The 27,644-nt window shown below is 44.6% G+C and overlaps 2 protein-coding genes across 4 annotated transcripts in view; both read left to right on the top strand.

Annotated features, from left to right (window-relative positions):
• Positions 1 to 14,751, top strand: part of LOC138950306 (normal mucosa of esophagus-specific gene 1 protein-like) — a 31,901-nt gene extending 17,150 nt beyond the window's left edge. For both annotated transcript variants that reach the window (XM_070322057.1, XM_070322058.1), the window contains exons 2-6: positions 8,483 to 8,554; positions 9,905 to 9,993; positions 12,041 to 12,101; positions 12,835 to 12,958; positions 14,619 to 14,751. In XM_070322057.1, the coding sequence (XP_070178158.1) occupies positions 8,483 to 8,554; positions 9,905 to 9,993; positions 12,041 to 12,101; positions 12,835 to 12,918 (306 nt within the window). In that variant the 3' untranslated portion in view covers positions 12,919 to 12,958; positions 14,619 to 14,751. The remainder of the gene's footprint in view (positions 1 to 8,482; positions 8,555 to 9,904; positions 9,994 to 12,040; positions 12,102 to 12,834; positions 12,959 to 14,618) is intronic.
• A 759-nt stretch (positions 14,752 to 15,510) lies between these two features.
• LOC138950305 (normal mucosa of esophagus-specific gene 1 protein-like) lies at positions 15,511 to 27,309 on the top strand. 2 transcript variants are annotated; one of them, XR_011450599.1, is made up of 7 exons: positions 15,511 to 15,608; positions 19,440 to 19,518; positions 19,913 to 20,001; positions 22,752 to 22,812; positions 23,308 to 23,431; positions 25,655 to 25,707; positions 27,183 to 27,309. XR_011450599.1 is itself a non-coding variant. In XM_070322056.1 (6 exons), the coding sequence occupies exons 1-5, from the start codon at positions 15,526 to 15,528 to the stop codon at positions 23,389 to 23,391; spliced, it is 396 nt and encodes a 131-aa protein (XP_070178157.1). In that variant the 5' UTR covers positions 15,511 to 15,525; the 3' UTR covers positions 23,392 to 23,431; positions 27,183 to 27,309. The 2 variants fall into 2 exon arrangements, 1 of the variants encoding a protein (XP_070178157.1); XM_070322056.1 differs by lacking the exon at positions 25,655 to 25,707.
• Positions 27,310 to 27,644: the final 335 nt, after the last annotated feature.

Raw genomic sequence — 27,644 nt, 5'->3', positions numbered from 1 at the left:
TTCAAGTTTACAACAGAATATATATCAAGATACTGTTAAAGGACCAGACCACGCTGTTTTAAAGGTTATTAGAACCACTAACCGATGACTGAATGTTAGAGAAATGCACCTAAAGATTCCAAAAATGTAAAGAAATTCACCGATTCGTAGCTTAATCATTGTGATTTAATTAAAAACGTTCCGCCAAATTCGTCTGCTAAACGAGACTTCGAAATGGCCGCCAGTTGACGAGAACCGGCTGTGACGTCACTTAGTGTTTGGAAACCGAAAGTTACAGCTTACGCTCAAGTGGGCGTTTGCCTAAATCGAGCATCAACAGCACGCCGAAGGAATGCGCACGGCTGCTGATAGCTATGAAGTATAGAAAAAAGGTTCAGGCATCAGTTGTCACCTTTTTCCGATGGGCTTACAACTTCTGCAGCAAGACTGATTAACTGGAAACGGCCAACACGATGTGCTGTGTTTCGCGACACTTTCTTCCAATGCGAACGCAGTTAAGCCGGCAAGAAAACCTGGCACACACAAAACAGCTGTTGCCTAACGCAGTTCCAGTTCCGACAATTGTTGACCACTCACAGGAGGTCAGAAACCGGATACCAATGTCATCAGAACGATCTGCTTTCACTAAACGCAGACGAAAGGAAGTGAGTACATGTATACTGAATGTGTTCTGTAAGGGATAGGGGTTCAGTGTCACTGGGCGTTTTTGTCAGACTGACAGTATTTGTAGTGGAATGGCATCTGTTCCTAATTTTAAGCACATGTGTTAAGATTACAGATTAAAACATATATCTGTTACTACATGTCCGTCCCCATGCACCCACCTTAAAGTTCCCTCTCTCTCTCCCTCTTTTACACTCACCTGGGTAATCGATGAGTCTCAGGTTTAATCAGTGTCCGTCCATATACACATAGACATTCACACAAACACACACACGTTGTTATAGTTGTTATCTAATTCAGTGTTGTATTAAATAGATAAAGAAATCGTTAATACAGCAAGCTTGCATGAATAATTTGCTGTTGTCCTTTTTTTCAGATCAGGTTCTGTAATACAGTAATTATAATTAATACAAGTACAAATTCATGTTTGCAGTCATACTCATAGTGTGTGAGTGTGTGTGTGTGTGTGTGTGTGTGTGTGTGTGTGAAAAGCACTTTGATACTTAAAACATCTGTGTTATTTGATTTTATTACAAAACTGCAGTCAGAATATTAAGCAGACCTATTCCAACAATACATTTTGATCAGCAGTAAATGTAATGTCAAATTATGAACAACAATCATGTGAGCAGATATATCTAACAGAAACAAATAGTCTAGCAAAATAATACAACCAAGTACATGTATGGACATCATCATCCACATAAAAAAATTGATTGTAGGAAGAGCACTCTGTGTTATTACCACTGCTTCAGTCAAACTGCCAGTTCAACTTTATCTCTGTGGGTTGGTTTTTTTCTCTCGGAGTAACATGGGGAAAAAACCTTTAAAAACCTTGCATGCAACAGAGCTGGATTGTTTCTAGTGATCATGCAGCATGATTTATCCGCATAGAAAACTACTGAAACACCTAAACAGAAATAGCAATGTCTACAGAAAAAACCCACTGTTTGATTGCTGTCTGTAGTACTCCTCTTGCTAACAGTGGCATTAAAATAATTAAAACTAAGCTATGCTCTCTTGGGGGGGAAAAAGTGCTCTAAGTACTTTTTGTGTCTACATAGGCAAAACAAAACTATGCAATGTTTCAGATTTCCTGACCCACCCTATGTTTTTCCTCCTTATCCTGGACTATTTTGGACTCTTACAAAAATGTAGGCTACTTCAAAAATGACAAATCTTAATTTTGCAGGCTTACAAGGAAATTGACTCTTCTCTTACAACCAGAATACACCATGATTTCAAGCAAATAAAAAAACTACATGCACCTGAGAAAAAAAACACTTTAATTCAAGAAGTTAGACCTCCTAACCCCAGCTTTTCAATTCAATTCAATACGTTGTTGATGTTGATTATGGAGCTTAACGTCCTCCCAGGTAACTAGGGACCTATATTGGGGCATGATTTTTTATACAATGTTAAAAGTGTAGGGTGTAATGGGGGGGAGGGGGACTGGAGGGTGACGGGGTGTAGTCGCTAATAAATTTAAAGGTGCGTTTATTATCTAATATACCAGACATTTTGTTTTGGCTGGTGTACAGAATAACATCACATAAAATCGCACTCGCAAAACATACAAAACACATAAAATGTACACATCAGTACACACATAACCCAAACCACACATATCCATACCAGCACCATCACACACATATCCACATACATACTCTAGTTTGTACATTATAAAAATAAATACATTATGATTAATATCATTACTAGTCAACTTAAATTAAGGCTCAAAATAGGTCTTAAGATGGATGTTATTTAGTGTAATGAAGAGATTATAAAAACCAAAAAAAGCTATGAGAAAGAAAGTATGAAAGAATTATGCCCTTTCTCCGGTGAAAGTTCTGCTGATTGTGGTAACTTTTTTTTCTGTCTAAAACAGGCATCAGGTTAACTGAACGAGCTGTTTGAGGGGGTGGTGATCCTAACACTGGCCTATGGCAACACTGGCCTATGGCAGCTACAACAAAGCTCTGCATACACAGCAAGACTACAATGCAACAGTGCCCAGACTTTGACTGCTACAGCTAGACCAGTTGACAAAGCTCAAGTTGTCACCAAGCAGGACGCCCCAACTGGCGACCAACTATATAGACTGAGGCTGCCTATCTCCAAATCTGACAAAGCAAGAATTGTTACGCAAGCTCCACATTTCTGTTTGCAGTTTAAGCCGACCTTAAGTATGCAATGGTTATGCACATCCCCCCCTCCCCCCACACACACACACACACACCCCGCAGTTGAGAGTTGTAATGTACCTTTTATTTATCTTACATCTATATATATATATATATATATATATATATATATATATATATATATATGAAGCCTGTGTAGCTCTGTGACAGAAAGAGGTCTCTGATGGCAGCGACCAGACAGGCAGGAAGAACTTTCCTGTTCTTTCGGAAAGTCAGTGAGTGTGCAACTTGTTGGTATGTTCTGAACACATCAAAACATTTTCTTTAATTTAAGCTACATAATATCATGTGGATGCACTGATTGGGTGTAAATAATAACAGCAATTGGTACAGTCAATTCACTAAATGTGCAACAGAACCCTAATCATCAGACATTTTACAACAGCAAACTTCAACAGTCCTTTTACTTTCCTGAATGTCATTATTATTTATTAAAACATGCATCTAGAGCAACATACATATAAATCTTCTTTTATTAAAGTTCACCTGAAATTCAGGCTGCTTTCCCATGCAAAGTACAAATGCAAGTGTCCATAAACCAGGGTTTAATACAAAGTCATGTAGTATGTGAGTGAGTTCTGATGAAAAAGTGATTGTGTTGTAATATTGGTTATTACTGAGTGTTGATGTTACAATGATTACATTATAAAAACAACAACAGAACAATGTGAAGAGCAAACTTCTTCTGTGGGCATGCAAGTGAGTTAATCTTGTGTGTGTGTGTGTGAAACTATATGTGACTGAGTGTTACAAATTTAAATGACAACAGTTTTCTTGATAGCCTTTAAAAACAACAACAAATACATACATTTAACAATCAAACAAATATAGGCACCTCAAAAAAAGTTGTATGTACACCTTCGTGGCTGGTGATGCATTCTTGCTCCCCTGCAAGTTTTCATTCTACAATGTACCTCAGGCTAGCTTCCTCTCTCTCTCAAATCTGCCCCTCCCACACAATACAACAGGTACAGTGGCCACTCTGACACCAGTCTCTGAAATAATCAAGAACAGTTAAAACTGCGATGAGCTGTTGTTCTTTTACTCGTGAATGCAATGCATGAACACTTAAACAATATCCCACTTATTCGCGAGTGCGTTGACAAGGCGAGAGTGAAAAAATAGCACAGACTCGAAAGCAGACGATAAGTTCAGCACAGAGAGCGGGCGTGTTTACCTTTGATCGCTGAGACAAACAGTGTCGCAATTTTCATCGTCACTGTTTCACTACTGCTGGAAGTGGCCTCCGCCCTCATCTTTCATGCTTGATTCGAGGAGAGAAACTGGTAGTTCGAACATGTACGGTTCAATTTCGTCTGCAGTCACGCTTGTTGCCATGTTGGTAAACGGCATCTTCACACTGTGTGACGTCACGGATAATTTATTCATAAGCCAGTCTCGCGAAGATCACGCGGCACAATGGCGGGTCGTTTTGGAGAAGAAATCCGTCGCTTCGGTCACAAAATTCGTCGGATTACGGCCTTACAAGATTCCGAAGTAAACCAAACATTGTTGAAGACGGTAAGAAAGTGGTTTTCTAACTAACTGCAAACATCGGGAAGTGTTCGGTCGCGCAGGAACACGATTCGAAGCGTTTTTGACGCTAAAACAGCATGGTCTGGACCTTTAACGAATTAGGGAGGAGGAGTAGAGCCTAGTTCTGGACAATTTTAATGAAACCAGGTTACAATATGGTGGGCAGCGATTTTCTGTATTGATTTCGTAACTGTTATTGCGAAATTAATTAATCAAAAAGTCTCGTGCTGTGTTGCTAAAGGCCTGACTGTGATGGCACGGGCTGCTGCATTACGTCTTGCTGCGTTATGTGAACATTCTGTTTACTAGCCACACAGCGATAACAAGTACTTCCACCTTGTTGTTCGGAGTTTCTCTCGGCTGAATATGTTTTCGGAAATTGTGTGTGTGTGTGTGTGTGTGTGTGTGTGTGTGTGTGTGTGTGTTACGTTCGAGCGTGCGCGCCGTGAGTGTGAGAGTGTGTGTGTGTGTGTGTGTGAGTACGAGTGCGTTCGTGCGTGCGTGCGTGGCAGTGCGTGCGCGCGCGTGCCTGTGTGTGTGTGTGTGTGACAAACTGGCCGCTGTCGTCGAAATGAGTGAGGCGAGAGAAACGTTTAAGTAAGTAACAACCAACACTTCGCCCGGCATCTTCAAAACATCATCATCACTCGACGTGGTGGCTTCATTTAGCCCTTGTTATTTCATCGCTTTACATTTCTCAGAAAAAATGGCGCGCGCTGGCTGATGAGTGTGTAGTTGTTTGTTGAGGCATGCACCACAGTCCACCGCTTTCATTGAATCAAACGTCCGGGTTGCTTTTATAGAAAGCGGATATTGAAAGTTGCCTTACATGTGCAACGGCACGTAGCCGCCCTGAGTTTGTTTACAGCTGGCACAGTCGACAGGATATACAGAGAGGGCGCTAAATGATCAACAAAAGGTGGGGCTGAAAGAGTGTGTGTCAACAAAACCACCGTCTCCTTTTACTATGATGGCGTGCTGGGGGCAAAAGTCAAAATGACTAATATCACTGAGTAATTTTAGTATTTCTCAGTGATAGTCGTGAAAAGTTGCTGTGTAGCTATGTTATTAATAGTCTTGCCTAAGTTTGACTGGTTACCGTGACTTGATGACTGTGTGTGTTTGCTTTTGAATTGGCGCGCGCGCGCGTGTGTGTGTGTGTGTGTGTGTGTCATATGGTGTGTGTGTGTGTGTGTGTGTGTGTGTGTGTGTCAGTGTGTGTGTGTGTGTGTCAGTGTGTGTGTGTGTATGTGTGTCAGTCAGTGTGTGTGTGTGTGTGTATGTGTATGTGTGTGTGTGTTTGTGTGTGTGCGTGTGTGTGTGTATATGTGTGCGTGTGTGTGTGTGTGCGCGCGTGTGCGGTTGTGTGTGTGTGTGTGTGTGCTTTAATATATGCCCAATTCCTGTTACACGAGTTATTTTTATGCTGGTAAATGTTTGCAATATACTGAAAATAAACAATCAATGTCAGCAGGTGTTCCTGATACTTTCACCTAAACAAAGAGGTGGGGGGTTGAGAGTAGAATCAAACTCTATATGGTTGAAGCTCTCAACAATCTTCATTATATTCGCCGCGTTTGGACATAGCCCAACTATACACTTATATATATAGAGATATTCCACCTTTCATTGACGGAACATTAAAAAAGAATGACGTTGGTATCGAGAGACCATTGTTGATAAAGTATGACCGCCTGATAGAATGGATTCAGAGTCATCCTAGCTTTACGAAGTGTAAAATGTGCAACACTCAACAGTTTTGTTGTGGTTTTTTAGTTCGCGTGTGTGTTCTTCGTGTTCAAGTGTCGACGCTGTGTCATTGACGTCAAAGTTTCCGTCAAGCAGGGATCACCATTTGAAAGAGACTAGCAGAGTGCCTGTGTCATTGACGTCAATGTTTGTGTCAAGCAGGGAACACCATTTGAAACATACTACTGGCTGGCAGAGTGGCTGTATTATTGAGTCACGCGCCAGTGATACAGGGGAGATAATCGATACTGCACCGCGTGATAAATGTCTGGGCTGCATGTCGGGTAGTGCTGGGGGGGGGGGGGGGTGTCTGTCGATACTGAACTGCGGGATAATGTCTGGTCTGTGAGCGTGGTGGGAGGGGGGGGGGGGGTGGGGAGATATTTGCCATAATAGGCATTCCTAGTCCTTAGCCCTTAGCCAGAGCTAGGCTGTCAGAGCTGCGATCCTGACCACTCCAATCAGAGTAATGTCACTGACCAAAGTTAGTGTGTGTGGGTCCAGTCTGGCTAGAGCTGGGCTGTCAGAGCTACGATCCTGACCATTCCAATCAGAGTAATGTCATTGACCAAAGTTAGTGTGTGTGGGTCCAGTCTGGCTAGAGCATAAGACCAAGTGGGCACGGAAAAGATCCTGTAATCCATGTCAGAATTCGGTGGGTTATAGAAACACGAAAATACCCAGCATGCTTCCTCCGAAATCAGGTGAATGGCGGGGTAAAAACGGTCATACACGTCAACATCCGCTGGTGCTAAAAACATGAGTGAACGTGGGAGTCTAAGCCCATGAACAAAGAAGAAGAAGAAGAAGAAGAAGAAGAAGAAGAAGTTGTTGAATTGTACCCGACATCATAATGATTGAGCCTGCTCAGCTGGTTGATATGTTAGCCAATCAGAGACCGTGGAAGTGTTTTTTTTGTTTGTTTTTTTTGTTGTTTTTTTTTGTTTTTTTGCCAAGCACATCATTGTGGGGCTTTTAATGAATAACATGCATCCGTCCACTCACAATATATTTTCTTTCATCCTTCAACATTTACCACTCAAAAAGTATATAGTATCAAAATGAATGAAAAACTTTTTTCTTACTTGTACCCTTAGACAATTGTCCTTGGTTGCCCCAAGATTGTGTTACTGTTTGCTTAAACCATAGCTTTTTTTCTGTTGAAATATGTAATAAAAATGCATATCATTATAATTATACACACACAAAAAACACAGTATGACATCCACTATATCCATCTTGGTGTAACTTTGGGTCCGTATCTAGAAATGAGAAGAGAAAGAGAAAAAAATAAAAGAAATAAGAATAGAAAAATAAAAGAAATGGAGTTCTGTATACATCTGTGTCCTCTGCGGTCTCCGATGGGATTGTGACGAACGGGATCACTTCGTTGGGCGAGCAATTCAAGTTTTACGCCCTTACGGCAAAGCCATTGGGGCATGACATTAGATGAGATACACAAGTGTATGCGAGTTTAGGTGGCATCAGCCATCTGCACTTATGGCAGAATGTCCGAGTTCTTTTAACGTGCCGCTGTGGTGACACGGGGGTGGGAGATGGATACCGTCTCTGGGTCTGCACATAAAGTTGACCCGTGTCCGTCCCGGCCCAGTGCTCTACCACCTGAGCTACCCGGGCCCCCCACTTCGTTGGGCGGACAGAGCACCTTTAAATCGACCCCCATTGAGACTGTCGTCATGTCATGATTAACGACAATGAGAACTATGGGTGACCAATCACGGTGTACGTGACGAAAACACCCCGTGTGTTATCTGCTCTGGCACTTGTTGTCACCTGGCGTTGCGGTACTGTCGGGTTAGGGCGGCAGAGACAGGCTTTATAGCGAGTTAACAACCAAGACGCCTGCACGACGCTCAGTAATTTGCTAGAGCCGTCTCCTGCGCTTGGAATAAGCGTGGGCAAGACACAAGTTCGCGTGGACTGACACGCCCGCCTTGATTACCTGTCGGTCTGTTTGTCTACGCGTACGCTACTCACACGCGCTAAGAGGCCGGACATTATGTTAAAGTGTGCAGTGTGTGTGTGTGTGTGTCCCTTGTGTATTGCGTGTGATGTAGACAGTTTGAGTGTATGTGTGTGTGTGTGTGTGTATATGTATGTGTGTGTGTATGTGTGTGTACGTGTGTGTGTGTGTGTGTATATGTATGTGTGTGTGTATGTGTGTGTATGTGTGTGTGTGTGTGTGTGTGTTAAACGTGTTCTTTGTGTAGTGCGTGTGTTGCAGGTTGTTTGTGTTACAAGTGTGTCTTGTACAAGATGGGTATATGTTATGCGCGTGTCACAAGTGGTGTTGCCTGTGTGTTGGACAGGTAGCCATGGAGATGCAGAAGCACCAGCGAGCGTTTGGTTTCGGTATGCGGGCTTTCAAGAAGTTTCCCGAGGTAAACAGCCCCCCACACACACACACACACAGCCCCCCCACACACACACACCCACACACACCCCGACACACACGCCCCCCCCCCCACACACACACAGCCCCCACCCCCCCCCCACACACACACACACCACACACACTCACACACATACACACACACCCACACACACACATCCCCCACACACACACCACACACACACACACACACATCCCTCCACACACACACACCCACACACTCACACACACGCACATACCCCCCACACACACACACACACACATACACCCACACTCACACACACACATACACACACATATACACACACATACATACACACACACACACTGTCACACACACACACACACACACACACACACACACACACACACACCTCTTCCCACGCCGTCAAGCCTTGTCCAGAGAGAATGCATGAATGATATTGTTGTTGTTGATGATGATGAAGATGATGATGATGATGATGATGATGATGATGATGATGATGATGACACTGACGACAGAACTTGATTATAACAACACGGACGACATAACTTGATCATAACGACACCGACGACAGAACTTGATCATAACGACACTGACGACATAACTTGATCATAACGACACCGACGACATAACTTGATCATAACGACACCGACGACAGAACTTGATCATAACGACACTGACGACATAACTTGATCATAACGACACTGACGACATAACTTGATTATAACGACACTGACGACATAACATGATCATAACGACACTGACGACATAACTTGATCATAACGACACTGACGACATAACTTGATTATAACGACACGGACGACAGAACTTGATTATAACGACACGGACGACAGAACTTGATTATAACGACACTGACGACATAACTTGATCATAACGACACTGACGACATAACTTGATTATAACGACACGGACGACATAACTTGATCATAACGACACTGACGACATAACTTGATTATAACGACACTGACGACATAACTTTATTATAACGACACTGACGACACAGCTTGGTCATAACGACACTGACGACATAACTTGATTATAACGACACTGACGACATAACTTGATTATAACGACACGGACGACATAACTTGATATAAATAACGACAGTGACGACATAACTTGATTATAACGACACTGACGACAGAACTTGATCATAACGACACTGACGACATAACTTGATCATAACGACACTGACGACATAACTTGATTATAACGACACTGACGACATAACTTGATCATAACGACACTGACGACATAACTTGATTATAACGACACTGACGACAGAACTTAATGATAACGACGACGACAAGGCTGACGAGCGGTGTTGTGTTACAGCTGATCCCCCTGGCCGCCATCATCGGCGCGGCGTGTGTGGGGGCTGCCGGCTTCGTCACCTACGCCCTGACCACCAAGCCCGACGTCAGGTGACCTCTTCTCCTCAGCCCTATGCAAATCCCCATACAACACAGGGCTCCCCATAGTACGCGTCCCTGCGTGCTATACGCACTAGAAGCCGAAATCACGTACTAGAAATTCGAGAAAGTGCGGCTCTCGGGACGCACTAAATTTTCATTGTCGTGCGTCCCGTTTTCTCTTTTCAAACTGTCGTCGTCAGCTTAGTCAAAGTGCAAGCACAAATTATGCCAGTTTTACGCGGGCACACTTTTACAAGGTTTAGTTGAAGTGTCTTCCTCGATTATTCTGGTTATAAAAACTCCCAATTCATATATGACATTATTCGTGATCACAATTCGTCATATGTATATAGGGGGTTTAGGGACCCTCTTAAACTCCGCTTTGGGGGTCCATGGACCCTCTAAACATTCAAAATGGGGGTCCCGTGACCCCTAGGACGGGCGTCCGTGGGTAGCCCTGCAATAACAGCATTGGTTGATTAAAATCAACAGTGGCCGAAGCTGTGCTTTTATAAAAAGAAGCCGTATTGTACGGACACATGTTGTATTTGGGTTACATGTGTTGCAGATTATTTGAAAATACGTAGGTATTAAAACACATGAAGAAGAGTCACAAGTCTTTTATCCTATGGAACGATTCATGTCCGAAATAAGCATTTGGTCCTGACGGACACTGAGCCCCCAATGTTCACCTCACTTCATTCGTCAGTGTTGTCAATGTATTCAAGTGGAGGACCAGGGCTCCCCATAGCGCGCGTCCCTGCGTCCTATACGTACTAGAAGCCGAAAACACGTACCAGAAATATATGGAGGGGGTCCCTGGACGCACTAGATTTTAAAAGAGCGGGTCCTTGGACGCACTAAATTTCCTTTTCAGACTGCAATCAACACTTCGCAGTTCACTATAATCATGTGACCACAATGTTTTATAAGTACACTGGGTCTTTTCGGCTTTTGGACCCTTGTGACCCTCTAAAATACTGCAGTGGGGGTCCATGGGCCCTCTAGAATACTGCACTGGGGGTCCATGGACCCTCTAGAATTCTGCAGCGGGGGTCCATGGACCCTCTAGAATTCTGCAGTGGGGGTCCATGGACCCTCTAGAATTCTGCAGCGGGGGTCCATGGACCCTCTAGAATTCTGCAGCGGGGGTCCATGGACCCTCTAGAATTCTGCAGTGGGGGTCCATGGACCCTCTAGAATTCTGCAGCGGGGGTCCATGGACCCTCTAGAATTCTGCAGTGGGGGTCCATGGACCCTCTAAAATACTGCAGTGGGGGTCCATGGACCCTCTAAAATACGGCAGTGGGGGTCCATGGACCCTCTAAAATACTGCAGTGGGGGTCCATGGACCCTCTAAAATACTGCAGTGGGGGTCCATGGACCCTCTAAAATACTGCAGTGGGGGTCCATGGACCCTCTAAAATACTGCAGTGGGGGTCCATGGACCCTCTAAAATACTGCAGTGGGGGACCATGGACCCTCTAAAATACTGCGGTGGGGGTCCATGGACCCTCTAAAATACTGCAGTGGGGGTCCATGAACCCTCTAAAATACTGCAGTGGGGGTCCATGGACCCTCTAAAATACTGCAGTGGGGGTCCATGGACCCTCTAGAATACTGCAGTGGGGGTCCATGAACCCTCTAAAATACTGCAGTGGGGGTCCATGGGCCCTCTAGAATACTGCAGTGGGGGTCCATGGACCCTCTAAAATACTGCAATGGGGGTCCATGGACCCTCTAAAATACTGCAATGGGGGTCCATGGACCCTCTAAAATACTGCAGTGGGGGTCCATGGACCCTCTAAAATAATGCAGTGGGGGTCCATGGACCCTCTAAAATACTGCAGTGGGGGTCCATGGACCCTCTAAAATACTGCAGTGGGGGTCCATGGACCCTCTAAAATTTAAAAGTGGGGGTCCCGGGACGCACTAGGAGGGGCGTCCGTGGGGAGCCCTGAGGATTGACTACTAATGTATCACACTAGTTTTTCTGCTCTTGTCTTGTTTTCGTGCGTGAGTTGTGTTGATTGTGTTAACTTGTGTGTGTCAACAGAATCAACAAGTCCAGTGAACTGCCCCCCTGGGAGAGGGTCAGGCCGGATGAATCCAGAAAGGTGAGTGATGGTCAGACATGCACACTTTGGCCTGGTCACTCTCGCCGTCCCCTCGGCAAAACAGTCACTCTCCATGAAAATGTACATTTACTTGAATTCACTTTCAGCATGTCTTAGCATCGATGTTCTCGCCCCACGCGCTGTCTTCCTATAGTCTCTCCTTGTGGTTTCCCTTTTTACACCCCCGGTATAGGGGTGTGTATAGGTTTCACTCGATGTGTTTGTTTGTGTGTTTGTTTGTGTTCGCATATAGATCTCAAGAATGAACGGACCGATCGTCACCAAACTTGGTGAACAGGTTCTATACATTCCTGAGACGGTCCTTACAAAAATTGGGACCAGTCAAACACACGGTTAGGGAGTTATTGGTGGATTAAAATTATACAAGGACTTATAGAGGCACACCCCCGTTGGTCAAAGGGAAATAACCATTCTCACTGCCACCAACTGAGAAGGTTATTTCCCTTTATAGGGGGTGTTTTTCCTATCGGAGGAATTTCTTGTTTCCTTTTGTTTTTCTTGTTTTCTTTTTCCACCTGTATATCCCTGTTTTGATTAGTTCCCCATCCCCCACTCCTACATTTTCACCTTCTCGTTATTGATAACTGTCTTGTCCACCATCATGGAAATGTGTGTCTTGTTATGGTCACGTGAAATAAGCATTTGCTTGAGCCCTCCTAGCTCAATGGTTTCATGTAATGTATTTTGAATCAAATTGTGTTTAAACCAACAGATGAGGGTGGTGAAGGCATCGGTGTACCGGGCAGACCCCGAAGTCCAGAAACTGAGAGATGAGATCAACAGCTTCCGTGGATAGACTGTGTCCCGTTACACCATTACCAGGCCTGCCTCAAAAGGTATGTCGTGTGGTGTGAGAGAGGAGAAAAAATTAATAAAAAAATCAAATCACAACCAAATGTGACAATTACAAGAGCAATCATTTGACAGACTTTCAGCCACCTGATAACACATATAACAAGTCGAAAGTGAAATGTTTAAAAATATAGATACATATCCATGAGACCTATCATAATCGACTGAACTGTGACGAACGGTGATAATGAGAGAACTGAACTCAAGTCCGATAATTCCTACATTCTTGTGAATGTACAGTGTACGCGGTAGCCTCCCTTGGTCCGTCAACGTGGCCTCAAAGGAGAACATATTAACCTTGCAATCAACTTCACCGTCGATTGGGAGTGTGGTGTGTGTGTGTCACAGTGTGTGTCTGTGTGTGTCTGTGCGTACGTGCCTGCGTGCGTACGTGCGTGCGTGCGTGACTGCGTGCGTGCGTGCGTGTGTGTGTGTGTGCATGGATACACCACACACAATTCCTCAAACTCCTCGCGGTGAAAGGATCTTTGCTATTTATCTCGGTGTTCCTTGTTTTCCCCATGTGCTTGGCTGATGGTTTTGTCCCATCAATGATTTAACTGTAGCCGTGTCCTTCAGTAGCAATAACCCACGACTTGTTTTTGTTTCTGTAAAGTCCATGCACATCATAATAGTAACAAAATTTATCAATTAATGCAGTTATTGTTTGTGCTTCGGCGACTGAATTTGATTCCTGTGTTAGTTCTGAATTATAAGAAGAAGATTACACTTACTGCTATTATCATTTTTTTTTCGTTTTTATATTTAGTCAAGTTTTGACAAAATATTTTAACGTAGAGGGGGGAATCGAGACGAGGGTCGTGGTGTATGTGTGTGTGTGTGTGTGTGTGTCTGTGTGTGTGTGTAGAGCGATTCAGACTAAACTACTGGACCGATCTTTATGAAATTTGACATGAGAGTTCCTGGGTATGAAATCCCCATACGTTTTTTTTCATTTTTTTGATAAATGTCTTTGATGACGTCATATCCGGCTTTTCGTGAAAGTTGAGGCGGCACTGTCACGCCCTCATTTTTCAACCAAATGGGTTGAAATTTTGGTCAAGTAATCTTCGACGAAGCCCGGGGTTCGGTATTGCATTTCAGCTTGGTGGCTTAAAAATTAATTAATGACTTTGGTCATTAAAAATCTGAAAATTGTAAAAAAAAATAAAAATTTATAAAACGATCCAAATTTACGTTTATCTTATTCTCCATCATTTGCTGATTCCAAAACCATATAAATATGTTATATTCGGATTAAAAACAAGCTCTGAAAATTAAATATATAAAAATTATTATCAAAATTAAATTGTCCAAATCAATTTAAAAACACTTTCATCTTATTCCTTGTCGGTTCCTGATTCCAAAAACATATAGATATGATATGTTTGGATTAAAAACACGCTCAGAAAGTTAAAACAAAGAGAGGTACAGAAAAGCGTGCTATCCTTCTTAGCGCAACTACTACCCCGCTCTTCTTGTCAATTTCACTGCCTTTGCCATGAGCGGTGGACTGACGATGCTACGAGTATACGGTCTTGCTGAAAAATGGCAGCTACTTGACTAAATATTGTATTTTCGCCTTACGCGACTTGTTTTTTAATTCACCTTATTTGTTCATTGAATTGTTTTATGTGTGTGCAGATGAGGGAGTCATATGTCGTGATGTCGTCAAACAGTGTCATTGTTCATCACTCGTTTCACCCTGCGCCGCGCTCGTTGCTTACCACTAGAATGTTGTGATATTTGGCTGTAAATAAACTTTGTAATGAAAACATTCTGTGTGTGTGTGTGTGTGTGTATGTGTGTGTGTCTGTGTCTGTGTGTGTGTGTGTGCGTGCGTGCGTGCGTGCGTGCGTGTGTGTGTGTGTGTGTGTGTGTGTGTGTGTGCGTGCGTGTGTGTGTGTGTGTGCGTGTGTGGCTGTCTGTGTCTGTGCGCCCGGCACAGTCGATTGGGAGTGTGGTGTGTGTATGTGTGTGTGTGTGTATGTGTGTGTGTGTGTGTGTGTGTGTGTGTGTGTGTGTGTGTGTGTCTGTGTCTGTGTGTGTGTGTGCGCCCGCGTGTGTATATGTGTGTGTGTGTGTCTGTCTACGTGATTATGTCTGTGTGTTTAAGTGTAATGGTGCGTGTGTTTGTGTGCGTGCGTGCAGTTGTATCTCTAGCTCGGGGAAGGGCTATGGATTTGGAGCACCGTCCTTTGGGACGGTATCCAGAAAAGGTATCCATGTCCCACCCCCGTGTGGCACGTAAAAGACCTCGGTCATTCGGCTATAAGTGCAGGTGGCTGATTACACTTGATCACCCATACACCTGGTACGCAGCGCGACTCTTGTAGCTGCTAGCTTTCCACTGGGAGGAAGCTACTCACATTTCCCAGCATTGGGATATAATAGATTGAAAGAAATGAAATGAAACAATAAGGTGGGTTTTTTCTAAAGTGCCGTACAACCTTAAAAGTATTTGACAAGTAGGCGGCCTCCTTAACTTGGAGTGAGACATTGTCAACACTCCCGTGACGACAACAGGCGGAATGTCACTTTAGCGTCATGCATGACGCAATCATTACCATCAAATGACGATTCCATTTTGCACTTCGACGGAAAAGAGTTAGACGAGCTGTTTTCTTTTATTTGGTAAGTGTACTTGTTGATTTCACTTTAACGGCTGCATGCGGCTTGTTTTCTTTGCCTTCATTGTCGATGATATGTTCTATTGAACAAGGTCTTGACGCTCACTGCACACCGCAAAGAGAAATTAGAAGGTAGCCGCTGGTAGACCAAGAGCCGCCACCGTCTTCGTAGAGCCGTGTCGGGCAAACCGGAATAATGACTCTCCGAAGAGCTGAACCATACCCCTCTGCCCAACGTTAGAACGTGTTACAAATGCATACTGCTGTTGACGGTTACTGCAATTTCAAAGGTTTACGACGTCTTCAGTGTCCAGTGTGCAATAACTGATGCAAATTGGTAATGAAAAGCGATTATTTTGACTTCGAGTCGAAGATGCGATTCATTATTATTATTGGAAAGCTTGGTCAGAGGACATCTACGCGGCACTGAAAGAAACAAGTGAGTCAAGCCGTGTCTCAAGTAGGAGCAGGAGTGGAATGGGTCGGCTGTGTTTTGGGACAATGACACCACACAGCATCAACACGTGCAACAACTTGACAAGTGAGGGGGATTCTGTAAACCTATACTGTTCAAAAAAAGAAACGCATAGTTGCTACTTGCCAAAATTGTTTTATTTTTCGAAAAAATTAACAGAAAATCCAATATTTAGATTATTTGTTTGAAATTTGGTATGGACACAGTTGAATGCACACACAGTTAATTTGCATCTTCAAATCAATCAGTCAATCAATACGATTGGGTGCCGAGGCTGTCAAGTCATTAGGGGGTGTGACTGCCTTGAGCAGCAACAACTGCCCGGCACCTTCTGGGCATGGACTGGATCAGATGCCGGATATCTTGCTGTGGGATGGTGTCCCACTCCTCCTGAAGTGCCTGCAATAGATCGCGGTGATTTGCCGGCGCTTCTTCTCGCCTGCGCACACGTCTGTCCAATTCATCCCAGAGGTGTTCTATCGGGTTCATGTCTGGCGACATGGATGGCCAGGGAAGCACCTGGACATGGTGGTCGGTGAGGAACTGGGTGGTGAGTCGTGCTGTGTGCGGGCGAGCGTTGTCCTGCTGGAATATGGCATCCTGGTCAGCCAGAAGAGGAAGGGCGTGTGGGCGCAGAATTTCCTCCACATATCGCTGGGCAGTTATGCGCCCTTGGACGTGCACCAGGGTGCTCCTTCCAGCGGTATTGATCGCCCCCCACACCATGACGCCTCCACCACCATGAACGGGTGCCTCATCCACACAGTTGGGCGCGTAACGTGCGTTTACTCTCCGGTAGACCCTTCTCCGACCATCATGTCGCTGGAGCAAGAAGTAGGACTCGTCGCTGAACCACACGTGTCTCCAGTGATTCCGGACGGTCCAGCGAAGGTGCTCAACTCAACTCAACTCAACTCAAATTTTATTGGCTTCAATTTTCAAAGAAGAATTTGTCTTGCGCTTGGGAGAAAGTAAGAGTATAACATATAAAAACAGCATTCATATCACATTTCATGTATCACACACAGTAATCACTAGTATAAGCCTACAATTATCACATTTGTACCTGTATCATACATGCAAATAAATAGTATCACATTTCCACGTATCACACACAATATATACATTAGGCCAAAAAAAAAATAGGTGTGGTTACGGTAACATAGCCAAAAAAAATAGGGTAGGTAGGTAGGCAATCACTTTTTTTTTTTTTTAACTTTTTTTTCTAATGTGTACAAATTAAACCTACTTGACAGGGAAATAAGTGTGCGACACGGGCGCTTTCGCTTTCATTGCGTTTTTTGCACTGTTTTTTTTTGTTTTTTGTTTTTGTTTTGACAAATGTAATAAAAAGTTATAGGATCGGCCCCTAAAAATAGGGTAGGTCGGGTTACCGTAACCACACCTATTTTTTTTTTAGGCCTTACATAACATACAGCAAGCTTCCATCTCCCGCGCCCCCCCCCCCCCCCTCCCACACATACATATCCTCGCACGTGCGTCGACTCCATACAAATGACATCATCAGTCCATTAACTAAAATGCACAATGACTAGTAGTGGGTACATGATACTTAATACGTGCTCAACTAGACCTGCTAACTAAAATAATAACAGAAACAAAAACAAGGACTGGGCACAACATTTACACGTGTGTGACCTACTTACATCAGGTGCCTGTGATCTATAAATAACAATGATTGCGTTTAAAGTAAAACATGAATAATGCCGATGTTTACTAACAATGAATACATAACAACTAAGATAAGAATGTAAGTGCTTTCATAATATGATTATTTTATAAAACACAGTGGGGAAATTTGGAAAATAATTTTTATACGAAACTGCGCACATCGAGTGGTTGCCCCACTGCACTCGGTTCTGGCGATGGCGGCGGGTGAGGACAGCTCCTCTGTGAGGTCTGCGAGCTCTCAAACCAGCTTCATGCAGGCGGTTACGCACGGTCTGGTCCGATAATCGGTGTGGCCCGGGGAGAGCCTGGACAGAAGATGAGGCCGACAGGAAACGATTCCGGAGGTGGCGGAGCCGTATGAAGCGGTCGTGAGCAGCAGTTGTCGCCCTTGGTCTTCCCGCTCGTGGCAAGTCAGCAACGGAGCCAGTGGCTTGAAACCTGACCCACAGTCTACTGATGGTGCTCTGGGACACGTGGAAGTGCCTGGCGATTGCACTTTGACTTTGGCCTGCTTGTAAACGACCCAATGCAATTTGGCGGTCTTCTCTGCTCAATCGGGCTATCTTTCGTCGCTGAATTGTCGTCTGATTTCTTTGTGGCGAACAATCCGCTTTTATGGGTTTTGGAAGACATGGTGAGAGCTCAATATTCCCCGAGTTTCACGAGATTACACTGAAGCATGACGAGTGGTCATGCCAAATGAGCAATTTTGACATTGTAGCCACTGATAACGCATGCGTCACGTGCAGAGCTCACTTGTGGCAATGGACGAAAGGTCGACGACCAGATAAACATTTTCTGCAGTTTGGTGGATATCCTTGTAGCCATATAACTAAATTAACCAAATATTACAAGCTATGCGTTTCTTTTTTTGAACAGTATATGTTGACGCGGAACAATCGGGAGCTGCGACGCCGAAGTCAAAATTCGTATTCCTTTCCCTCATTGCCATAGCAACTGAGCGTTTTAAGCCATGATTATCAATCACATTTCTCTTTGTGGTGTGTGTGTGTGTGTCAAACATGTTATTTGTGTACTCTGTGTGTTGCAGGCTGTTTGTGTTGTGTGTCCGATACATGTTCATGTTACGCGCGTGTTACAAGTGGTGTTGACTGTGTGTGTTGCAGGCTGTTTGTGTTGTGTGTCCGATACATGTTCATGTTACGCGCGTGTTACAAGTGGTGTTGACTGTGTGTGTTGCAGGCTGTTTGTGTTGTGTGTCCGATACATGATGTTCATGTTACGCGCGTGTTACAAGTGGTGTTGACTGTGTGTGTTGAAGGCTGTTTGTGTTGTGTGTCCGATACATGTTCATGTTACGCGCGTGTTACAAGTGGTGTTGACTGTGTGTGTTGCAGGCTGTTTGTGTTGTGTGTCCGATACATGATGTTCATGTTACACGCGTGTTACAAGTGGTGTTGACTGTGTGTGTTGCAGGCTGTTTGTGTTGTGTGTCCGATACATGATGTTCATGTTACGCGCATGTTACAAGTGGTGTTGACTGTGTGTGTTGCAGGCTGTTTGTGTTGTGTGTCCGATACATGTTCATGTTACGCGCGTGTTACAAGTGGTGTTGACTGTGTGAATTGCAGGCTGTTTGTGTGTGTGTCCGATACATGATCTTCATGTTACGCGCGTGTTACAAGGTGTGTTGACTGTGTGTGGCAGGTGGGCACCATCCAGCCAGATGGCGAATTACGGGAGAACTTTCGGGTTCGGCATGCAGGCCTTCAAGAAGTACCCTGAGGTAAAGACCTGCACTGTTTTGGTGGTGGTGGTGGTGGTGGTGGTGGCGGCTCTGACATTTATGATGATGATGATGATGATGATGATGATGATGATGATGATGATGATGATGATGATGATGATTGAATGATTGATTGATTGATTGATTGATTGATGATGATTGATTGATGATGATCTATGATGATGATGATGATGATGATGATGACGGCGAAGAAAGCGGCCGCGACGACGGCGACGACGGCGACGACGACGAGATTCGCTTCGTTGCTAATGACGATACATACTACATGAGCAACTAGATAACTATAAAAGCGACAGCTGAGCTACGACGACCTGGATGACAATGAGGACGACGACGACGACAAGGCTGATAAGTGCTGAGTGTTGTGTTACAGCTGATCCCCCTTGCCACCATCACCGGCACGGCGTGTGTCGGAGCAGCTGGCTACGTCGCCTACGCCCTGACCACCAAGCCCGACGTCAGGTGCCTCACTCCCCTCTTTGTTACCTCCCTCTCCTCTTTGTTACCTCCCTCTCCTCTTTGTTACCTCCCTCTCCTCTTTGTTACCTCCCTAGCCCTCTCCTCTTTACCTCTCTCTCCTCTTTACCTCCCTCTCCTCTTTGTTACCTCCCTCTCCTCTTTGTTACCTCACTCTCCTCTTTGTTACCTCCCTCTCCTCTTTGTTACCTCCCTCTCCTCTTTGTTACCTCCCTCTCCTCTTTGTTACCTCCCTCTCCTCTTTGTTACCTCACTCCCCTCTTTGTTACCTCCCTCTCCTCTTTGTTACCTCCCTTTCCTCTTTGTTATCTCCCTCTCCTCTTTGTTACCTCACTCTCCTCTTTGTTACCTCACTCTCCTCTTTGTTACCTCACTCTCCTCTTTGTTACCTCCCTCTCCTCTTTGTTACCTCACTCCCCTCTTTGTTACCTCCCTCTCCTCTTTGTTACCTCACTCTCCTCTTTGTTACCTCACTCTCCTCTTTGTTACCTCCCTCTCCTCTTTGTTACCTCACTCCCCTCTTTGTTACCTCCCTCTCCTCTTTGTTACCTCCCTTTCCTCTTTGTTACCTCACTCTCCTCTTTGTTACCTCACTCTCCTCTTTGTTACCTCACTCTCCTCTTTGTTACCTCACTCCCCTCTTTGTTACCTCCCTCTCCTCTTTGTTACCTCCCTCCCCTCTTTGTTACCTCCCTCTCCTCTTTGTTACCTCCCTCTCCTCTTTGTTACCTCCCTCTCCTCTTTGTTACCTCCCTCTCCTCTTTGTTACCACCCTCGCCTCTTTGTTACCTCCCTCTCCTCTTTGTTACCTCCCTCTCCTCATTGTTACCTCCCTCTCCTCTGTGTTACCTCCCTCTCCTCTGTGTTTCCTCCCTCTCCTCTTTGTTACCTCCCTCTCCTCTTTGTTACCTCCCTCTTCTCTTTGTTACCTCCCTCTCCTCTTTGTTACCTCCCTCTCCTCTTTGTCACCTCCCTCTCCTCTTTGTTACCGCCCTCTCCTCTTTGTTACCGCCCTCTCCTCTTTGTTACCTCCCTCTCCTCTTTGTTACCTCCCTCTCCTCTTTGTTACTTCCCTCTCCTCTTTGTTACCTCCCTCTCTTTGTTACCTCACTCTCCTCTTTGTTACCTCACTCTCCTCTTTGTTACCTCACTCTCCTCTTTGTTACCTCACTCTCCTCTTTGTTACCTCCCTCTCCTCTTTGTTACCACCCTCGCCTCTTTGTTACCTCCCTCTCCTCTTTGTTACCGCCCTCTCCTCTTTGTTACCTCCCTCTCCTCTTTGTTACCTCCCTCTCCTCTTTGTTACCTCCCTAGCCCTCTCCTCTTTACCTCCCTCTCCTCTTTACCTCCCTCTCCTCTTTGTTACCTCCCTCTCCTCTTTGTTACCTCACTCTCCTCTTTGTTACCTCCCTCTCCTCTTTGTTACCTCCCTCTCCTCTTTGTTACCTCCCTCTCCTCTTTGTTACCTCCCTCTCCTCTTTGTTACCTCCCTCTCCTCTTTGTTACCTCCCTTTCCTCTTTGTTATCTCCCTCTCCTCTTTGTTACCTCACTCTCCTCTTTGTTACCTCACTCTCCTCTTTGTTACCTCACTCTCCTCTTTGTTACCTCCCTCTCCTCTTTGTTACCTCACTCCCCTCTTTGTTACCTCCCTCTCCTCTTTGTTACCTCCCTCTCCTCTTTGTTACCTCACTCTCCTCTTTGTTACCTCACTCTCCTCTTTGTTACCTCACTCTCCTCTTTGTTACCTCACTCCCCTCTTTGTTACCTCCCTCTCCTCTTTGTTACCTCCCTCCCCTCTTTGTTACCTCCCTCTCCTCTTTGTTACCTCACTCTCCTCTTTGTTACCTCCCTCTCCTCTTTGTTACCTCCCTCTCCTCTTTGTTACCACCCTCGCCTCTTTGTTACCTCCCTCTCCTCTTTGTTACCTCCCTCTCCTCATTGTTACCTCCCTCTCCTCTGTGTTACCTCCCTCTCCTCTGTGTTACCTCCCTCTCCTCTTTGTTACCTCCCTCTCCTCTTTGTTACCTCCCTCTTCTCTTTGTTACCTCCCTCTCCTCTTTGTTACCTCCCTCTCCTCTTTGTCACCTCCCTCTCCTCTTTGTTACCGCCCTCTCCTCTTTGTTACCGCCCTCTCCTCTTTGTTACCTCCCTCTCCTCTTTGTTACCTCCCTCTCCTCTTTGTTACCTCCCTCTCCTCTTTGTTACCTCCCTCTCTTTGTTACCTCACTCTCCTCTTTGTTACCTCACTCTCCTCTTTGTTACCTCACTCTCCTCTTTGTTACCTCACTCTCCTCTTTGTTACCTCACTCTCCTCTTTGTTACCTCACTCTCCTCTTTGTTACCTCACTCTCCTCTTTGTTAAGACAGTTGAGGGCTCCCTACACTGCGCATCCCTGCGTTCTATACGCGGCACTAGATGAGAGTTTGACAAAAAATCGGCATTACTTTGACATTGCTTCATGTGCCTTCCGAAATGTGGGAAGGGGGTCGGGGTCGGTGTAAATTGTTTTGTTGATGGTTGCCAATGATCACATCCTTGCCTCCAAACGTAATTCGTGTGTTTGATGAACCTGATGACGTGTGTTTGATGGACCTGATGACGTGTATTTGATGGACCTGATGACGTGTGTTTGATGGACCTGATGACGTGTGTTTGATGGACCTGATGACGTGTGTTTGATGGACCTGATAACGTGTGTTTGATGGACCTGATGACGTCAGTGTGTGTGGGCAGATTCAACAAGTCCAGTGAACTGCCCCCCTGGGAGAGGGTCAGGCCGAATGAATCCAGAAAGGTAGGTCTTGGTCAGCCATGCACACTTTGACTTGGTCACTCTGTCCTTTGACAGTAATAGTCGTTTTCCGAAAATAACTCTGTCAGGATTTACAAGGATCGCGGAAGAGTTGCGCCCCGCTATCCATGTTACAAACCGGAAACATGATGCTCGACCAGTTAAAACAGCAATCGCAGCCAATAAGTGACTCCGATGTGTATGTTATACAGTGTTCGCTCGATATGTCCGCAATCGCGGTTTTAACTGGTCAACAACGTGTTTACTGTTTGAGCGGGGTCGCAACTTTTCCACACCGCTTGTAAATCTTGACAGTCATTTCCGAAAATCGTATTGTTCGTACGTTGTTCGTACGTGTCTGTGTCTGTATGTTTGATAACCTGTGTCTGTATGTCTCATTGCCTGACAACCTGTGTTTGTGTGTGTGTGTGTGTGTGTGTGTGTGTGTGTGTGTGTGTGTGTGTGTGTGTGTGTGTGTGTGTGTGTGTGTGTCAACAGATGAGGGTGGTGAACAGGTCCGTGTACCGGGCAGATCCCGAGGTCCAGCAACTGAGAGATGAGATCAACAGTTTCCGTGGATAGACTGTGTCCCGTTACACCGTTACCAGGCCTGCCTCTATAGGTATGTGATGTAGTGTGAGAGAAGGAGATCAGCAGCTTCCGTGGATAGACTGTGTCCCGTTACCTCTATAGGTATGTCGTGTAGTGTGAGAGAGATCGGCAGCTTCCGTACAAAGACTGTGTCCCGTTACACCGTTACCTCTATAGGTATGTCGTGTGGTGTGAGAGAGATCGGCAGCTTCTGTGCATAGACTGTGTCCCGTTACACCGTTACCTCTATAGGTATGTCGTGTGGTGTGAGAGAGATCGGCAGCTTCCGTACATAGACTGTGTCCCGTTACACCGTTACCTCTATAGGTATGTCGTGTGGTGTGAGAGAGATCGGCAGCTTCCGTACATAGACTGTGTCCCGTTACACCGTTACCTCTATAGGTATGTCGTGTGGTGTGAGAGAGATCGGCAGCTTCCGTACATAGTCTGTGTCCCGTTACACCGTTACCTCTATAGGTATGTCGTGTGGTGTGAGAGAGATCGGCAGTTTCCGTACAAAGACTGTGTCCCGTTACACCGTTACCTCTGTAGGTATGTCGTGTGGTGTGAGAGAGATCGGCAGCTTCCGTACATAGACTGTGTCCCGTTACACCGTTACCTCTGTAGGTATGTCGTGTGGTGTGAGAGAGATCGGCAGCTTCCGTACATAGACTGTGTCCCGTTACACCGTTACCTCTGTAGGTATGTCGTGTGGTGTGAGAGAGATCGGCAGCTTCTGTACATAGACTGTGTCCCGTTACACCGTTACCTCTGTAGGTATGTCGTGTGGTGTGAGAGAGATCGGCAGCTTCCGTTCATAGACTGTGTCCCGTTACACCGTTACCTCAATAGGTATGTCGTGTGGTGTGAGAGATCGGCAGCTTCCGTACATAGACTGTGTCCCGTTACACCGTTACCTCTGTAGGTATGTGGTGCATGTGGGATGAGAGACTGAGGAGATTGGCAGCTCCCGCACATAGAGCGGATTGCAACCAACATTTAGAATGAAAAGAGCTATCATTTAGACAGACTTTAAACTTCCTGATGACATAACAAAATGAAAGGGACAAGATCACGAGACATGTAGACTCTACTACAGGCGGCAAAAGAAACGCAACTCATTCGCGCCCACTGTTGCATGTGAGTTTTCGTCATTTTCAAATTGTCGTAAAATACCAATCAGATAAGGTAAATCAAAGAAGAAAAACTAATTCGGGGAGGATATTTTACTGGCTGTACGATTAGTGCATATTATTTAAGTTTAATCTTTTTTTAATTTTTTTTTTTTAACCTTTTCATAAATTGTGATATACAGGGTAGGGGTCAAGCGAGTCGTGATTGCAGGCGAACGTGTCACTTCGACACGCTACACAATTCGTATAAAAAACATTTTTCAACATGATCATTTAGTTTCAATTATTCGCCAAAGAATAACCTAATCACAAAAATAAACATTAATCAATTAGACGGTGTTAAAAAGGGTTGTTAGGGAATCGACGTAATAATTTCTGTTAAAACCAGGTGCTATTTGCGAGCAAGTGTTTGTTCTACACGAAGATGCTATAACTAGAAACAAATTCCTGCGGTTTTTTTTGTTTTGTTTTTTGTTTTTGTTTGTTTAACAATGAACAGTTAGCATTGTGATTCGTATGAAGGTACTATCATCCAAACGCATACGTCCCCCCTCCCTTAACATACATACACACTCATAATCACAGATACACACACAGACACATCCATGCACACTCACACATAAATAAACAGACAAACAAACAAACAAAGTCCCGTAGATGCGCAGGTGCGCTTTGCAATGCTGAAATAGACGCCCACTGTCACTTTAAAGATCGCTGTCCCAAACTGTGATTATGTAACGCTTTGGCCAATAATTCTCTAGGTCATCATGTGGCGAGATGAATGTCCTCCACAACTGTGTTGACCTGGTTGAAAAATATACAGTTGTACGATTTTTGTAGCGTGCCGAAGGGACACGTTTGCCTTCAATCACGACTCGCCTGACCCCTACCTTGTAGATCACAGGTTATGAACAGGTAAAAAAAAAGAAAATGATTAAATAATATACACTAATCGTAACGTGAGCCAGTAAAATATCCTCCACGAATCTGTTTTTCTTTTTGGTTTACCTTATCTGGTTGGTATTTTATGACAATTTGAAAACGACGAAAAATCACATGGTACAGTGGGCGCGAATGAGTTACGTTTCTTTTGCCGCCTATTTGTATTGACTGTCTGATAGGTGATCAGGCAACTCAAGTCCGACAACTCCTTCCAAGTTCTGGTTCGCAAACAGTATACACGGTAGCCTCCCTTGGACCGGGAAACTGGCCTATTCTACTGTAATCAATGCCGCATGCGGTGCTGTGTGTGGCAGTGTGTGTGCAGGGCCGGACCAAGTTCGTTTGAGGGGGGGGGGGGTTCCAACTGAAGGCAGGGGTCCAAAGTCCACATTTTTTTTTCTCTGGGAGGTACATTGGATGGCCAGGGGGGGGGGGGGGTTCCGGAACCCCAGGAACCCCCCCCCCCCCCCCCAGATCAGGTGTGTGTGTGGATTGGTGATAGGATCTTGTTGTTATTTTAGCTCTGTCTTCCTAGTTTACCCCATTTGCTTGGTTTATGGTTTTGTCTCAGAAAAATGAAAAATGGTGAAGCTATGCCCATTTCAGTAAGCTGGAATAACCCCTAACTTGTGTTTTGTTATTCATGAACACATAGACCTATATTAGGTCCCTGATGTACATAACAAAGTTTAGCAAAGAAGTTATGGTTTGTGTTTTGTCCACTCATTATATTTAGTCAAGTTTTGACTAAATATTTTAACATCGAGGGGGAATCGAAACGAGGGTCGTGGTGTATGTGCGTGTGTGTGTGTGTGCGTGTGTGCGTGTGTGTAGAGCGATTCAGACTAAACTACTGGACCGATCTTTATGAAATTTGACATGAGAGTTCCTGGGTATGAAATCCCCGAACGTTTTTTTCATTTTTTTGATAAATGTCTTTGATGACGTCATATCCGGCTTTTCGTGAAAGTTGAGGCGGCACTGTCACGCCCTCATTTTTCAACCAAATTGGTTGAAATTTTGGTCAAGTACTCTTCGACGAAGCCCGGGGTTCGGTATTGCATTTCAGCTTGGTGGCTTAAAAATTAATTAATGACTTTGGTCATTAAAAATCTGAAAATTGTAAAAAAAAAATTTTTATAAAACGATCCAAATTTACGTTTATCTTATTCTCCATTATTTGCTGATTCCAAAAACATATAAATATGTTATATTCGGATTAAAAACAAGCTCTGAAAATTAAATATATAAAAATTATTATCAACATTTTTTTTTCGAAATCAATTTAAAAACACTTTCATCTTATTCCTTGTCGGTTCCTGATTCCAAAAATATATAGATATGATATGTTTGGATTAAAAACACGCTCAGAAAGTTAAAACGAAGAGAGGTACAGAAAAGCGTGCTATCCTTCTCAGCGCAACGAATACCCCGCTCTTCTTGTCAATTCCACGGGCACTGCCTTTGCCACGGGCGGTGGAGTGACGATGCTACGAGTATACGGTCTTGCTGCGTTGCGTTGCGTTCAGTTTCATTCTGTGAGTTCGACAGCTACTTGACTAAATATTGTATTTTCGCCTTACGCGACTTGTTTTGATTCTTATGTTAGTTCTAAACTCATAAGCATAAGATTACACTTATACGGTTTTGTTTTTTGAATTTCACCTTATTTCATATTTGTTTATTTAATTGTGTGTGTGCGTGCAGGTGACGTGGTGTCGTCTCACAGTCATGTGGTGTCGTCTCACTTGTTTCACCCTGCCCTGCTCTCGTTGCTTACCGCTAATTAAAATGTGATATTTGGCTGTAAATAAACTTTGTAATGAAAACGTCATCTGGGCTAGTGTGTGTGTGAGGTGTGTGTTGTGGTTAGTGTGTGTGTTGCCTGTGCGTGTACGTGTGTTGTCTGTGAGATGTGTGTGATGTCCGTATATGTTGAGCGTGTAGTGTGTGCGTTCTGTGTGTGTGTGTGTGTGTGTGTATTGTAGTGTAGTGTGTGTGTGTTCAAGGTGAATGATGATCAACCAAAGCCCAACAGAGCGGGCGGGGCAGTCGCTTTGTAATGGCGGCTAACTGGATGTAGACAAGTCTACCTCTACTGAGCCAAGTCATTGTTTCTTTACTGTCTACTTGTCTGTTCACCACAAGCACCAACAGCTGGGCATGCTT

This window comes from Littorina saxatilis, linkage group LG16 (assembly GCF_037325665.1).
Source record: "Littorina saxatilis isolate snail1 linkage group LG16, US_GU_Lsax_2.0, whole genome shotgun sequence".
NCBI lineage: Eukaryota > Metazoa > Mollusca > Gastropoda > Littorinimorpha > Littorinidae > Littorina > Littorina saxatilis.
Note: the sequence above shows the minus strand (reverse complement) of the source record. Positions and strands in the feature narration are given on the sequence as shown.